This window comes from Pieris rapae, chromosome 9 (assembly GCF_905147795.1).
Source record: "Pieris rapae chromosome 9, ilPieRapa1.1, whole genome shotgun sequence".
In the NCBI taxonomy this organism is placed as follows: domain Eukaryota; kingdom Metazoa; phylum Arthropoda; class Insecta; order Lepidoptera; family Pieridae; genus Pieris; species Pieris rapae.
The window spans coordinates 10,735,774-10,753,462 of record NC_059517.1 but is presented as its reverse complement, the minus strand read 5'-3'; the positions used below and the strand labels follow the sequence as shown (position 1 = coordinate 10,753,462).

The 17,689-nt window shown below is 32.4% G+C and overlaps 1 protein-coding gene across 7 annotated transcripts in view; it reads left to right on the top strand.

Moving 5' to 3' along the window:
- LOC110992992 (hemicentin-1) overlaps positions 1-17,689 on the top strand; it is a 175,439-nt gene that overhangs the window by 69,419 nt on the left and 88,331 nt on the right. For all 7 annotated transcript variants that reach the window (XM_045629395.1, XM_045629394.1, XM_045629400.1 and 4 more), the window contains one exon: positions 5,066-5,237. In XM_045629395.1, coding sequence (XP_045485351.1) covers positions 5,066-5,237 — 172 coding nt within the window. The remainder of the gene's footprint in view (positions 1-5,065; positions 5,238-17,689) is intronic.

Genomic DNA, 17,689 nt, shown 5'->3' with positions numbered 1-17,689 from the left:
GTTTTATTTGTAATCAGCCGCTACTTGAGTAAAAATAAATAAGTCAGCGCCTTAGCTACTTAAAAATCTAAATGCTACTAAATAGGTTTCTCCGCAATTAGGACATCATAAAAAGAAAATATTAGGGTCAAAATTAGCTAGATACTTTCTAACTTGACCATTGAAAAGTTTTCAAACAAATTGTAGCTCATTTCGCGTTTCACGCGAACAAAAAGTTGTTCCGTTAAACATAGCTTATTATTTTGAGGAAAAAATGAAAAGGCTCCGTCAAACAAATATAAGGATATATTTTAATATTGTACGTAAATAATATAACTGACAATAGTATAGGATTGGATAACCTGAAACAAAAAAACTCATTCTCTCACAGTTTGACCTTTAAACCTAACCTTTTTTTAAATAATTACTAATAACGGTATTGTAGAAGGCGACGACATTATATTATGTTCTCAATGGTATCCAACTACGATAGTATAAACCTTTTAGGAGACTGTAAAATCATTGTTTCAAGAGGTCTGTATAGATATCCCTTAAACGCGACTTTAGCCTTTTATTATAGCAAAGCATGAAACGTATTAAATCACATCAAGAACTTGGGCCATAACCGCTCAGCGGTTTGTGCCAAAAAGTTGTGAAATTAGCCACCGATTTATGGGTGAGATGCTAATGCCCCGGATAATATTCCGGCCGTTTTGCGGAATAACTGATTTACATGTTTTCCCGCGACGAGAAGTAATACGTTCGATGGTGAAAGTTTTGTGATGTTTCGAAATGATGCAAAACAAGCGCCTCAGGGCCACAACGAGCCTTTTCTCTTATATTTCTTTTCGGTTTATATAACGGAAATAAATATAGATGCGGTACGCAATAAACTCGGTTGTTCTTTGTAATTAATCAACTTTGTCTAAATACATTTTATATAAATAACTGAATGAAACTCAAATGTGTTTCAAAAATATTTATTTTAAGAAACAAAATTCAGAGTTTGTTATTTTACTTGAAAAACACTTTTATAATCAATCACACTCTGCTAACAAAAAACATTTGTATACAAATTTAAATTACTAACACATACATAGACAAACCTAGACTAGCGTCTTTTCCACAACTAACAAACAAATTTTTTGAAACAGCATAGTTATCACAAATATTTAAATAATTATTTCTTTACATATTGTTGCCTGTACAAAATAATTGAGAAGTAACAAACGTTTTGTCTTGGTACCAATTTTTTATCGCTAAATATAGTATGTATGAAATTGTATATCAAATTAAATTTCTACTTTCGTATAACTTAAAAACTTCTATTGCTCATAAAAACTTATTATTATTTTCTGCTCTGACCAGTGAATTCAAGAAAGATAATTAGTTAAATTGTTACAAAACCGAAGAAAGTTCTCGTTAAAACTTGCGCATCACATATGTATTAAAATACTGGTATCTGTAAATATCCAAGCAACAAACTATCTGTACAAAGTTGAGTTCAGTGAGTTGACTGCGCAACACTGTAACAGCGAACTAACTTTAACAATATAGAGTTAAGAGCTTGTAGATCCAGCATTGCTGGCTTTGAGATTATAAAACTACAGAATTGCTACGCAGTGCCGAATATTCTGTTAACTCAGCTGTGTAATCACATTAACCTTATTGCGAATATTTTAAAATACCTTAGCATACTCCGCCATATAAAGCGCCTCGTAGCCACTCACCTGTAGTTTTAAATATATTCAATTGATTAAATTTTGACGTTAGAAACCCAAACTGATTGTTGACAAGATTACATGTGAATTGATTATTAAACATGTGCGTAGCGATAACTTTCGCCATATTTCGTTTTGAAGCTTTCTTTGAGGTCTATAATTATTTTGTTTGAGTCTAACTAAACTTTGTAAACGAAAACGTGTTTGTTTTGCAACATTATTTAAAATAATAATTCAATTTTGATATTTACGTTGCGCGTATATCGAGGGAAGTGAAAACCCCGAAAACTTTGTAATTGACGTCCACGGCCTAAGGACATATTGGAAAAGTTGCGTTTCCGTGTATAATCCGTATTCAGTATTTGGAATACAATGTATGTTAAAATAATAATATATATAATGCTATAACAGATCAGACTATTGTTATAAGTAGAACAAAGAATGACATTTTAGTGAATTATTTGACTGTTGCGGTTAGAAAAGTTGACGATACTTAACTAAGGAATCGTTTACCAGGAAACGTGCAGAGAACTCTTAGAATTCACGCACCAAATAGTTTTATTGGCCAAATTTAAAGAGCGACATATCAGAGCAAGAACATTAATTCAAAGTGGAACCTCTTAAAACTATGGCAATAAAAAAGAAATATTTCTTACAAGTTCTGTAATAAATGTGCAACTTGGTAATTGGACGCTTTACCGACAATTTATGTGCAACTTACGTCTGACTTCCTTTCACTTTTAACTTGTTTAAAAAACAAAACCAAAAGGTTGTGTTCGTGAAGTTATCAATATTGTATATTAAATGTATAATGCAAGTGACTATCAAGTTGTCGCATAAAGGCAGGTAGTCGTAAGAACAATGGTTTTTATTATATATTTAGTGACTAGTATATATATGGAAAGATGGTAATTTTATTCATTGGTTCTTATAAAATAATTTTAATAATACAGTTACCCTACATTTTACCCAATGTGTGCAAAAATACTTTCAAATTGAAACTATTTAAGTAGTTAACTCTGTACCGTAAATATGTGTTTATTTATTATTTTGATGAAAGCGACTTGAATTAGATATAAACATTCCCTCTACTGATCTCTGCTATTGTAAATTACGAAAATATTTAATTCACTTACGATATTATATCAGGAGTCAGCATAAATTTAATCGTACTACCTATAAACGGTGTTAAACCTATAAATATAAAGATACATCATATTCTTGAGACCACTACATTTATCGTTTTACACTACCATTAGGTAGATCTGTGGTAGATGAGCTAGGCAGCCGGGGAATGTCCCCTTTCCTAGAAAGTGCCCCGGGCGACAACTAATCCGGAAGTATCCTCATGATATTTCTCTACTGTAGAGTTGCAATCGATTTTATAGGTTTATAATAATTCAATCATATTAACACACATAGGTGTCTAATCGATACATATAATTCACGTTCATGGTTTTTTATTCGTCACACCTAATTTTACAATAGTTTATATGCGAAGTTCTTAAAGGAGTAATGAAAAGAGCTTTTCAATGTAAGTGTTAAGTAACAAGCAACAACAGATCGTGTCGTCACAAGCGGCCGGTGGCTTAGCGCTGAGTTTACAAAACGATAATCTTACACCGAGAGGAATATTACACAGAAATTATTTCTTTTAAATTGTTTTTTTAACTCTATCACACCTTACAGCATTTTATTCTACAAGGTTTATCTACTTAAGTTTCTGTGTGATGTATTTTTTTAAATCCCTAAATTTATTATTATTTCCAAATGATACAGAACATTTATGTTACACAACGATATAAGACGATGACCCGATAAATGTTCTACAAATTATATTAGGATTTTAATTTTATTGTTAGGGCAACTATAATCCTTGGCCCTGGGGTCTAAATCAAGAGAAGGTCAGATTGACCCCGGATTATTTCATTTTCGACGGAACCGATCCTAGATTCGGGTCAGATTTACAATAAATTTATTAAGATTACGTTAACGATAATATTATATTAAATAGATAAAGTTATTGAGAATAACAATTAAAACGTAATCATTAAGGTCATAATAAAAATTGTCCACATAGAGTAGACTAAGACAGCAAAAAATGCATTCAACTAACAACTAAGTAAACTGTGAAAATCAAAAAGCAAATAAATTAGAACTTAGCTATCTTAAAGAATATAAGTGATTCACCAAAACCTAGCAAAAATATTGTTTTTTATAACTTTAAATGTAAATTAAAAGTGGCGTATAAATAACTCTTTGTTAACTAAATAACAATATTTTTTATTTATTTTAGTATTTAACTAAAAAACAATGTATTATTTAATTCTAGTTTACTGTGAAATTAAATATATAATAGATCCAATCTGAATTCCTACATCTTGTCTTAGCTTTTAGAGCTAAAAATATAACAGTAGTTGGGTTTATAGACATATAAAAAAGCATTAAACATAAGTTTAATGGTAGTCTCTTATACTAACTCTGGGTACATAAAACCTTTTTATGAGTCAAGTGAGAGCTTTGTCTCAATAATCTAAATAGACACAGAATGGCATTAATTTTTTTAACACTTCGTTGCTACATTATTTATGAAATTTGTCGTTCATCAAATAATAGCAGTAACGCGCGTAGGCTTAAAAGGCAAAGTAATCCAATTGCAATATATCTAAAAGGTATTTCGTAAGGAACGAATCTATTTTACAGTATAAACAAGAATATTCGCGAGGGAAGGATTATGGCCCTCTTTGCGAAATAAAATCACACGCTCACGATATTGAGAAGACGGTGTTTGGTATGAGCGGAAGCGACTTATCAAAGATGTACTGTGGAATACTTTTGTGGAATACACGAAAATAACTCAAAGACTTACGTCTTATACATTATTTAAACTGACTGTTGTACCAAAAACTGTTTGTAGACAGACACACGTTTATTTGTACCGTCACTACGTAAGATATTTCATTAGTCTGATAAATAAAGTTGTAATTATTAAAATAGTCTCGTTTTTATATATTGTATATGAAATCGTCATTTAAAGTGCCAATAATAAACATTCGTAACTTGAGACAGAGAGTAAGATATCAAGCTGTTTGTACTCGGCGCATATGACGGCACAACAATATCAGGATTATGTAGCTAATGTCCTCTGTGATAACCTGCTTTACATACTGGCACATACTTTAAACACAGCATTTTGTACTATGATATTGTTTGTACAAACCCAGCTGTTGGCGTATTTTAACACTCGGTTTATTAAGAAAATAGAAAACATTAAAGAATTATAGGCAAGGTTTTGATCTCTCCAACTGAAATATAAATATATATTGTTATTATATAGCGTGTAAGTTATCACATTTATTTTGCAGATCACGCGTCGTCATTGGTGGGCAACACGGCCCGGCTCCGATGTCGCATCGACGGCAAGTCCTGTGGTGAAATGCACAGTATCAAGTGGTATAAGGCCGACACTCGGGTTTACGTGTATTCGGCTTCGAAGGACGCGGCCATTAACCGGCCCGAGGGAGATATGACGGACAGGTGAGCTATTTTCATTTCATCATCAAAAAGAACTTAGGCTGCGTTACACCAATTCCGTATATCCGGAGTTAATCGATTAGTCGTGTAGACAATAGGCACCGATTCCGTCACCGCGGTCGGAGATGCCATCCCATATGGTGGGATATTAGGGCTCGAGTATGCCCCACCTCGCCCCAAAGGTAACTTGCAGGCAATGTAAGTCCAGGAACCTATGTAAATATGTACAATAAGTAATACTTCATTAATTATATAATTCAATAAAATTAATATAAATAATCTGCGTTATTAATTAACGCAACGTACAAAGGAATCGTTAAGCAAAAAAGGGCTTTACTTCTTTCGGCGAGATTTTATCAATAAGATTTTACTTTGAACGATAAGTAGATAATTTCTTTTAATTAAGCAAACGCTGTTTCGCTTTCCAAGTCTTTATAAGCTACTAATGGTCACGTACGTTTTAATTTTCACGAAAATACTTATCTGGAATTAAAATCGGATCCATTGGAGCGCACAGGGAAATGTTTCTAAGTTTCTGTATCTCATTTTATCTGATGTAACTTCTGTTAATTAAAAGTCTACGAGTTTTTACTTCTTAAATATTTTGGATAATTTTATGCTTATTTTAATTGTCTTTGATAACGCGGAATTCTATTAATTGTTATATGTGAGTGAGACTTGACGTTTTAAGATAGATAGCGTTGTCTTATCATCTATTCACCTATGTCTATATCTCATCTTATATATCCACGTCATTAAATGTGCCTGACAAACGCAGTGCATTTTTGGGACTACGGCATGCCGCTTTCCTGATGATGTTTTTTTCACCGCCGTAATTCAAACGCTTGACCAAGATGTTATTTTATTACTTAGTTTTCGTTATATTAAAAATAGTTGTAAATTAAATATTAGGACACTACAATAGTTATTTTTAAAATGTATGTTAAACATTTGTTTTACGCATCACAAATGTACGAAATACAGGAACGAAATATAATAAAGTGCAAAGTCACAGCAGTAATATATCTAAATTATGCAATCTACCGCATTCATTCAAACTCAAAATATCGTTATTAATATAGGTAAACAAGTACACTTATCTATCTATCTATGACTAACGTCAAAAAAAAACAATTTAAAGAAATTGTAATCTTTCTAAATGTACTTTTTACGAGGGCTTTGAATTTATTTAGTGATAATTCTCTAATTATGCTTGGGAGTTTTTTATGAAAACGAATACAATTTCCATATAGTAGTGGTTAGTCGTAGACTCAAATTACTTCTATTTCGCGTATTATACTGATGAAAGTCACCATTTGTTTTAAAATTGTTTACATTTTTTTGTACATACAACGCTTCAAGAATATATTGACCAGATAGTGTCATAATATTTAATAGATCAAGTTTGTAATATAATGTTGCATAGATTTAATAAGCTGTATTATGATTATGTATAACATAGACCGCCACATACTATGATACTAGTGCTAAGGAAAATTATACCGAGTTTTGATTCAATATTTGAAACCTGGAATAGATGGCTATAATTGTACAACGAAATGATTTATCCGGAATAAATCTCGCTCCGTAATATTTCTAATGCGGTTAGTACATTGAATAATTTAGACAAATACGCCACGACTGCTGGCACTTGTAAATGTCATGCAGTCTAGGCCAATACAATGTTATTTTAGTACGAAACAAGCGAATATACTCTGTAGGCCACCGCTATACGGACGATTATTACGCAGGTACCGCGTTCAAAAGTTATTGAATGTACTATGAGATTGGAATATAGTGTAAATTACGTAACCGCTAAGCGACTTACTAGAGCTGCATCGCTTCTGTCTTCTTCTTTTAATTGTGTTCTTATTCTGAAAACTTTTTCGTCACACACAGGATTTTGAAATATCTTTATCGTGTTCAAAGTAGTAATGTTCAATACACATGAAATGTTTTTCAATCTCCCTTTTTGTTGGATATTTTACTTATTCAACCAAGTTTTTATACAAAACAAAGAAATTATAAGTCTCGATAAACAAGAAATCACTACTTTTCCCTAGTAGACCCGAAGTAAGAACCAAATAAACAAATGGATAAAGCTCATTGATTCTGGTTTTAATCTAGAGCAGTCGTATCGTTCAATGCTAAATAAATACGTAGATAAAATACCTAGCTATTGTATAGACCAGCAATAGCAACTTGTCAATAGCCGATTCGTAATAAAGGCACCCGGTATTGGATCGAACTCGTCGAGGTAATAATCCAATTGGATTTATTAACAAGTGGTAATGGCATGGCGACCGTTTCCACTGCACACCACTGTACCTCAGATTTACTTCGAATAATAGATGGGAATTTAATAGTCTAGCGAAGCAATAGTATCAATAAAAAACGGTTGTATTATTACACTCTTTATTAACATTAGGCAAAGTGGATTTTCAAACGATTTAAACGAATTCGTTATTCTTACATACGATAATTTCACACAAAATGATTAATTTATTGCTACAGAAACGATGTAAATTACCGTTATAGCAATTATGTCAAGCTTATCGGGATTTATTTACATAAAGTTTATGTGTCCATTTAAGGCAAACCTGTACTACTGTAACAGCTTGATATTTATTGGATATTCTTGGTTTTAAATTCCCATCTTAACAGTTCAGCGGAGGTAATTGAATCTTTTACTGGTGAATTCTTCAACCCCAAAGTCTCCAAGATGCGCTTAATTGTTAAACTATGAATGTCATAGCTCATGAGAAAAGAATCTTAGAATCGTTTATATTAGAACGTATCTTATAAAAGTACGGCACATATGGACTAAATAATAAACTGAACATTATATACTTTTAAATGCGTAATGGAATAATGTGGAAACAGTAAATCAGTTTCGATTTTTCCCGTCTCAGTTTCAAGTAGTTGCCAATACGATTAAAAATTAACCGCACCTCGTCTATCCGTGTGTCGGAGAAATTTCAAACAGACGTTTTCGATTTAATAATATTTGAACAGAACGAACATTACGTCTTCATGTTCGAACGAACATCATTATTGTTCTGTTTTTTGAATCTGAAATAATTAACTTCATGAATCGATCGACTTGTTGTTCAATTATTTTGTAGACTTAATATAATAATATAATTAACGTCTTGAACATACGCCACCTCGTTGAATAAGACGTGTACTTTTTAGCTTAATTACTTTAAAATGTTTCTCCAACATAAAAATTATATTCAGCACTGTCGCGACAAATTCAAAATAGTAAAATTAATTTCAACCCCACAAAGTTATTCAAACTAAACCGCTGCATGGCTAAGTTAATTTTATTAAGGTCAAAAACTTGGTCGACTTCAGGAATTAAGCCTGTGTCCTAGTTCTCATAATTTGAAGAACACAAGTTATATAAATTTAAATACCTACCTACTGCTTTGATGTGGCCCAAGAGGTGAACTCAGGCGAGTTATTAAGACCCATCCCAAATTGGCTCCTATTTCATTTGAATTTTAAATGCAACAATTATGTGTACCTAACAGTTAACTACTTTAGTCTCGACCAAGACTATGTTGAGATAAAGTGTCGGTCGAGGCTGGGTTTCTTCGAAAACAACCTGTATCAAATATAATGTTTTTTTACTGTGTTTGACTTTGCAGTAGTGTATTCGTATCTGAAGGTACACGAAGGTGAATAATAAGACTATAAGACTATATTCCAAATGAAATCGCTTTCGTTCATAAATCGGGGCATACCACTACGTGATCCGGAGTGAGCGCACGTAGGACATTATCAGCAAGTTAGTTAATCCAGTTACAACAGCTCCTACTGGACAAATACTGTGAGGGCACTCGGCTAGATTTAGTCCTACTATTTCATGTTTTTTTTTGTTCGCGACTGTTTAATGATGAAAAGCCGTAAGCAAGTATATTGTAAGGTCAATATTAAATATATAGTACTGATTCAGGTAGTTAAAGATATTAAAAGTTTGAGTATATAAATATAATCTTAAAACAACAAAGATATATAACTATACATAATGATATATTTTAATATTGAGGAATTGTTTGATGATTTGCTTTTTTTAAAGAGTACCGAGAGTTTTTTACGCCGGCTTTTTGCTCGGAATTTAATGACGTGCAATAAGTGATACCATGATGACCTGGTGTTCCAAAATAAACGTATTTTATTTTTTTATACGTTAAAAAACTTTACGTATACTGTACTTTAGTGATTAATCAGAACTGAAAGAGAAAGTAAATTGAAGTTAAATTTTAGAAATAACAAAAGCTCTTCAAGTGAAGCACTCGCGTGTACAAAGGTCTGAAATTAGCTGAAAGTTAAATTTAAACGAAATTAGTAGAACAATAAGTGTAACGGTTATACGCAGTTTGAAACTACCCTCGTTACGGCGGTGACGTCTAATTGTGGAGTTTAATTTAACTATTACTTTTGCTAACCCGCGTTCATGGCTCGTGTATTGCTATAGGAATGTCTCAATATTTAGTGGGTGTATATCATGTTTATTAAAATGTATAAAAGACCTGACAATACAGTTAGCATTGCAAGAGAAATTATAAATTTCAATAGAAAATAACAAAACAACAGTTATACAGTGCCATAGGCTCGCGGTTCAAAGTTAAAGTCAAAAAGTATTAAAATATTTTTATTAATTTATTCATATAGCTAACACAATAAATACGTATGAACGTCAAACAAAGAAATGTACATAAAATCCTTCTAATTTTACGTTTACTGCCAGTTCTCAAATCAAGGGCGTAGAAGGGAAGAGAAGAACTGCCAATAAACTCCCTGCGACTCTTTATTCGCCATGTTTTTGTTTTACACAGCGCCTGTAAGGAGCTGCAACCATTACATCATGTCCCACATGATATATTAAGTAATTACTAATAATAATATAAATTAAAAACAAAGTTCATCTTTCAGATTCAGATTTTAAATTTGAAATTAACCGGAACAAAATTTTGAATAAAACACAGTAAATATCGCAAACAGTTCAATTAACCCTCCAAATGCAGTGAATGGTCGATTGGACCCAGCTGAATCGTCCAGGGTGCCTAAATGGCCCAATGTTATTACCCCGTTCCGGCGAGTTGTGGGCCTCTGTGCTACAATAGACTAGTTAGAGGGTTATATTAGGATATTATGTATAGCCTTGTTGATTTTTGACTTCAAGTCCCGTAATCTCTACTAATTCGAATCCATTATTACTTGACCCGTAAAATAAAAGAAATACATTTATGGAACATAAGATAGACAGGTATCACTTTTTCCATGTCCTTAAATTTGAACCTGTAGGCCTCACTACTCATCGCCAAAGAAGACAGAGGGTGCAGGCTGAGAGAAAAAGCCAGCGTAAAAAACTAAACTCGGTACTATTTTAAAAAAGCAAATCATCAAACAATACTTATTTTAAAATAAATCTAACCATGAAATACTGTACTTTACTTGTTAATACGATAATCATCAATCAATCTTCCCAATGAAATAAATAACAGAAATCCGGACACAAATCTAACGTATCTAACTGTGTATATATAGGCCCATTTGTATTCTAAATACTTTCGCTAAAGTTATTTAACGGACTAAAGTGTTTCTACGCACTACTGATAAATTGACACATACATTGACATCTTAGATCTTACAGGCATTAAGATGTCTATGTTATTGCATGGTGTTGCCATTTTAATAAAACAAATGAAATCGTGTTCTTTTATTACGTAATCTCTGACATAAACATCGAGATTATAGCTTAGTAATTTATAACGGTGAATTAAGCATTAAAATGTGCATTGATTATAATTAGGAATCATAACAAATTAGTAAATATACATTATTTACAATACTTTTTTATCATATATTGTAATAAAAAAATATTTAAAATTTGTATGATAAATTTTAAACCTTATTCATACTAATAACAGCAATATAAAATATTCAAACTTAAGACGGCACACGTAAGTACAATAAAGTTTCCATTCGATTTAGATATTATTCGGGGGATGTAAATACTTCATTAATTAATGAAACGATAACATTTACTAGATAACGCTTAAAGTAAACATTTCCCAATATAAACTAGATATTAATTTTAACCGATAATACGAATATTTGGTATATTTTGCCTCATAATGAAATTGTTATGGTCGAACAACAGAGATCCACTCATAGCGTTGTGAATGTATTCCAATGCTGTTAATTAGGATGAAATACATTAAAATTCTTTAGTAATATGAATACATTACATTAACAATTTAATAAGCAAAGCCTTACCTCCATGTTGTGTAAATTCCTTGCGCGTAAAATGTATATAGTGATGTTTACCTGTTTTTATTTATATATTATGCGGTTTGCTGTCATACACGTAACAGATGAGTATTCTATTAAGTTAGTTCTTCAAGTTCTTCCAGTGGTTTCTGTCAAATTTGTAGTTTAAATTAAATTGGGTTATTCTACAAATATCCAGTATCTAGTGCGATTTTGTCGAGTCACCGGTATCCAGGGAATAACCGTTGGTCATCGCTGCTCCCGGGCACAGTTATTTGCTTAAAAATGTATCGAGTCCCGGCTCGCCTCAATGTGTGACCTATTTCGAAACATAGCAGTTACCATAGTTAAACGATATTCCCGCTCTGGACATTCTGCCTAAAAAATTGTGTTATCTGCGTCCGAATAGCGACAGTGTTTTTCATTTATATACATTTTGCTAGTTCCCAACACAATTCTGGTAAATTTAATAGTAAATATAATTTATTTCAATTTAATACACCACTATTTGTTTTGAGTTACTTGAACCCATTTTACTCGTTTAAGAATAACACGGTGAGCGTTCATGATATTAAAAAATACGTATCAAGATGTAGGTATTATTGCAGTCTTTGTGCTTCCTTCATAAGCTTCAAGTAAGCAATATTGCCGACTCAATATGCCCGCAAATATTGAAGTGTTTAAACGCTGTTCTATATGAAGTTCTCAGATAAGACGGAGATTAAGTTAAAGTTTAAAAATAAGGTAATTTCACAATACCTTGCATCATTCTATCGCCGGCTGGTTGCCGTGAACCTCAATAACAGTTAATAATATAAATGAAATCAAACATTAAATAAATGTTTGATTTGGTTATACACACAGAATACATAATGGGATTGCCTAGACAACACAATAGACTTTGGGACACGCCCATGGTTGAAAAATATATATGAATACTAAAAAAATGATTTATGTTTTCAAAGAATTTGACAAATACCATCTGGCTGCTAGAATACTTTTGCGTTTAATGACGATTCCTTCTTGATGAAAAATTGTACATCATATTCGCAAAATGTCTATTATCCAATATTCAATTACATCGCTAAGAAAATGTTTATGGAAAAGTCAAAAGTCGGTATTTAACTAGTACAACAAAAATCGCTGAAAGCTCTTTGATCGTTGGCGGAGCGGTCGACCGGAAAATACCAGCGCGATTCAGTCGAGACTAGTTTCAACCGGATCGAGCTTAGGCTTCAAATACAGGAGCGACTTATTTACAAAATATTTGAACTACTTATAATATTTTAGATCGGTTTTTCATTATTTATGTGCAAGTACAATTAACATAAGTAAATAAAAGGGAGGGCAACTGGCGGCCTTATCGCTTTCGAGAGATCTCTTTCAATCGCTATGAAAAACAAAATAGGTATGGTGAGCGCAAGAAGTGCCATAAGATACATAGTGCTTAAGACAAAATTAATATGAAGAAAAGCAAAGCAATTAAAAACACATTGTAAATTATAAAAAGTGAAAGGGACAATAATAAAAAAGAACAATTGTAAAAGAAAAAGTGCATGTAAAGTGTTTGTTCGAAAGTAAGGTACATATCGTACAGACAACGCTTATATAGTAGAGATTTAAAGGAAGATAGAGAAGGAGATGGAGAGTCCCGTCCCTATTGAAGTGAAATCCATAGCCTCACTGCAGAGACTGGAGGTGGGATATCAAGGAAATAGTTTTCGGAAAAGCGTAGCGTGTTTTACGGTTTGGTTGGAATATAAGAGATGGAGAACATGAGCATCACATCGCTGACTAGCCTAACCGCTTACGTAATGCAGATATGTATGACATAACATTTAAATTAATAATTCTTGTAAGGCTTACGAAGTAGTTTTCACTCGCTGAGACTGCGATCTGGCAGCAATAAATTAACTGAATTATTGTGTAATTAGTTAATTGTGCAATGAGTATGTTTAATTGCTTCTGCTATACTTATATGTACTATGCGTAGATTTATTAAAATGTGACTGCTACGTATTTGTTAATATTTTTAGTCTCAAAGTATTTTTATAACGACTTAACATAACTTTTTATGGATTACTTATGTTTGTATATGACATTGATGTGATCCTTTCACAATTAAATAGGCCTGGTGTGTAATGCGCCTTAGGTATTTCACGTAGAATGTCAGGTCGATTAATACGTCACTGGGTTAAATTCAACGAAAGACTATCTGCGTCGAATGAAACAGCTGTATCTTGGCTTTGTTATGTATTTATATTTAAAAAGCCTTTTATATCATTAAATGGTTTACTGGAATGTAAAATGTAGGATGAAGTAGTAATTAAAAGTTTAAATAAAAAAAATCATAGTAGTATTACATATATTATCATGCGCTACAATTGCGTTGATTTAAACGAAATAACATCGAACATTATGTGATTTAATAACGCACGCCGTGATTATTGATGCAAAATGAAATTTACATAATTACGTCACAATAATTAAACGTATTTTTTCCGTTTCATACTAAAACGTTTGGATAATAATACGGGCTATTTACGTGATGTATCCAGAATACTCGATACTGAATTGTGTTAACCGCATCAAACGTACGTGAGAGAGGTGGATTCAAAGTCTACACCAGACTTTTGATACCATTTCAGTGTTGAAACATATTAATTTCCCTTTAGTGACAGAGCTTTCAGCATTCCGACAAGTCGAAATTTAAATCTGGAATTCATTACGTGCGCGGCATGGCGTCACTTCCGGTATGAAAAATCCTTTAAAACGTCCCGTGAATAAACAGAGCCAAGGATTCTTGTCGCGTTGACCAAACTGTTTGGTTAGGGCGGGCAGTCCTGTTTATTGTCGCCCTAAGGGTGCGACTGAATATATTGTAGCGCCACAAGCCATAAGCTGAGCGATTTCTGTTCCCAATAACTATTGGCTGTCACCTCAGTGAGGTTTACATTTACTTTTTAGAGACACATTCTAAAGCTACCATCACTGCTATGATACCCCGAAACGCGCTATGAAGCGGTATGAACAAAGTTATTCATACCGCTAAGTATATATACAACTTCTCAACTTTGGCCAGTAGAGCCCTTACTGGGTAGACTGTTAGAGGAATCCTTCCACAATTATAGCGAAATTACAATTGGACAGAAAAAAACCACAAAATGATTAAGTGAAAATAGTGCAGTCCGTGCACTAATTTAGGTTTTACCTTTCCTTAGTTATTTTTTTAATATACAATTATTACAAAATGTCAAAATATTTAATTTATAAATAGCTAGTGGAACAAGCTGCCCACTGAGATATTTCTTAAAACAATGGCAACGTACTTGCGAGCCTCCTGGAAGTGTGTTCATGGGCGGCGGCACCACATCACATCAGGTGGTAGGCCTACCCGTTTGTCTCCAATTACAATTAACTGAAAACGTAGTAAGGAATTGTTTTTTTTTCTCTTGGCTTCGACCATACGTCCAGTAACTGAACCAAAATAAATACGCTCGCGACACGAATACATAGTGTTGAGATTTCTCCTGCATATATTTAACGCTTTAACGTCGCTTTCGCAGTGTAAATGGCTTTTTAAGAGTTACTATGAAGCAACTCATTCTAGTTATCATATTCTAAATTGTTACAGATGAGATAAAAGTTCAGATTCCAGGAAAGGGAAAAATTAAGCATAAATTTTCCATTCTTAATCTTAGTCGACGGCATGGAACATTGTAACATAATACTTTTCATAATATTTAAAAGTTATAATATTTATTCAGTAATCTAATCAGAATATTTTTTTCTAAATTGACTCAATCTTTTTAATTGACTTCCAAATCTCTGGAGCCAATATGAATAAACATTTTCTACTTAGAGTAAGCTTGCTCGAGCAGTAAACGTACACTTATGTAAGACAAGTAAAGTAAAAATGTTATTTAAAAATCATAATTCATACAAATAAATAAGTAGACATACGAAAAGTGTTCTCAACATATACATTATCATGCAATAAACTAGAATGTTAAAACTGTTACAGTCATCGCTTTTAAATTCTACTTTGAAATACCAGGTGGTATAACAATACAATAGTACTAATATTTCTATCGTTGAGATTGGTCCAAGGTTAGCAACTAACGTCGATTTTCTTTTATTCCTATAACTATAACTATGTACTATATCATCATATCTTAATTGTACCAGCTGCCCACTGAAGTATTTCCGAACTAATTCGACTTATGGTCCTTCAAGAAAAGGGCGTACAAATTCTTAAAAGGCCGGCAACGCACTCGCGAGCATCACCCTCTAGCATCTAAAGTGTCCATGGGCGGCGGTATTACTTAACATCAGGTGAGCCTCCTGCCCGTTTGCCCAATATTCTATAAAAAAAATCTAGAGTTGTTTTTTTTCTTCTCCATGGCGTTAATATATTTAACAAAATTTAAGTAAATTTCTGGTTCTATTAAATTTGTCTCACAAAAAAGATTTAAAAAAAGTTTTCGAAATGAATATAACTACGATATTCAATTAATAAAGTTTATAATATACAATACAATGATGCAGCACATTTTTCTCGTTTCGAGGTGCACAAAGTATTAAGCGAGGCGGTCACTCACGTACTGCTTTTACGATGTCGAGCGAAACTCGTAAATACATTGTTTGTGTTTTTATTAAACTTTATTACATAATGCTACACATGAAATGTCACCAACTCCCTACTCTTGTTAACGGACAAAAACTTTTCTTCTTTAAGCTATTTATTTCCAATATACAATTTACTTCTTAACCTACATAATAACAATAATAATTGAAATTAATCAATTGGAAATATAAAGATTATTAAAAAGTTTGGCGTCTGTGGCAGTGTAACTTCAACGCTGGCATTTCGTCGCTGCATTGTGATAATCTTTCGTTGAGCGAGGATATCACCAGCTCTTCGGTTACCCGTACTATCTTCCAATAACCAACTTAAATCTTGAAGTAGCGTCTGTGCCTGAACCCCTCGGATTACGAGTCTCTTCTCCAAAGGAGACAAAATCACAGTTGGAGTCTTATATTATATACATACTCTTAAAAATAGTTTCCATCAACTTTAATAGATGTATATTGTCACGTACATATTCTTCGAAATTTCTAAGGCTTTACCTTCTATTGTCAGTTTATCACAAAAATATATTCCATAGCCCGTCACGCACGGCCCATCCACACAATTTGTAACAAGCACAAACCATTAGTGGCCATATTTTCGGTATGACCCCTAAAAAATATTTTACAAAGGTTGCCGAAGGATCTACAGAACTCACCTTAATATATATAAATTTACAAAATCACCTAATTCAATAATTTTAATAACATTATATATTTGATATTTTAGATACATAAATAATATTCTGTTGAAGGTTAAAGTTTCAAATTCAGTTTTATTAGAGTAAGAACAAGAGTGAGTAAATAATAGAATAAAACTCTAGACAAGACGTATTACATTAAAGTTTCTCGTATTTTGTAAACAAATTATTTCGGAACAAATTCTTATACAGTTTAATTATAATCTTGTTGAATTTCAAGTATGCACTTCAAGTGAAGTTAGTATCGCGCTGAAACCTTTTCAAGCAAACTGTATTTACATTTAAAACATTTTCTTCATAAAACTTACTTCTATTCATAAAACTTAGAATGAGCTGTTGAGGCCGCATTTCTGTCAAACGAGGCCCTGAAAATGACATTTTGGGGCCTCAATAATGTTTTTGGTTGCCATAAATTAATTAATTATTTATTTACGAGTGTTAGCGAAATTAAACATTATCATTGGCTTCAAAATTACTTTTAGCATTAATTTAATAAATTAAACAAATAATATAATACTAATAACAAAACTTTTACTTTTACTTTCCTATTCCAAAAATATTTGCTTTTAACTTTTAACTTTTTGAAAATTAACCCAAAAAATGAGACTAAAATCCGTCCCTGCAAATATAAAATCGCTTACAAGTGGTACAATAAACTTGGCTCAAAGAAAAACTTTGTGAATGCATCGCCGTCTCTTCGTTCGCGTCTCGCTCTTATAAATACCAAGTATTATCTTGACACTGTTTTAATGAGATCTTTAAGATTTTAAAAGAAAGTAACTAAAAATGGCAAACAAAGTTTTTTAATCATGCATATTGCTTTATAATAATAGATGCATTGAC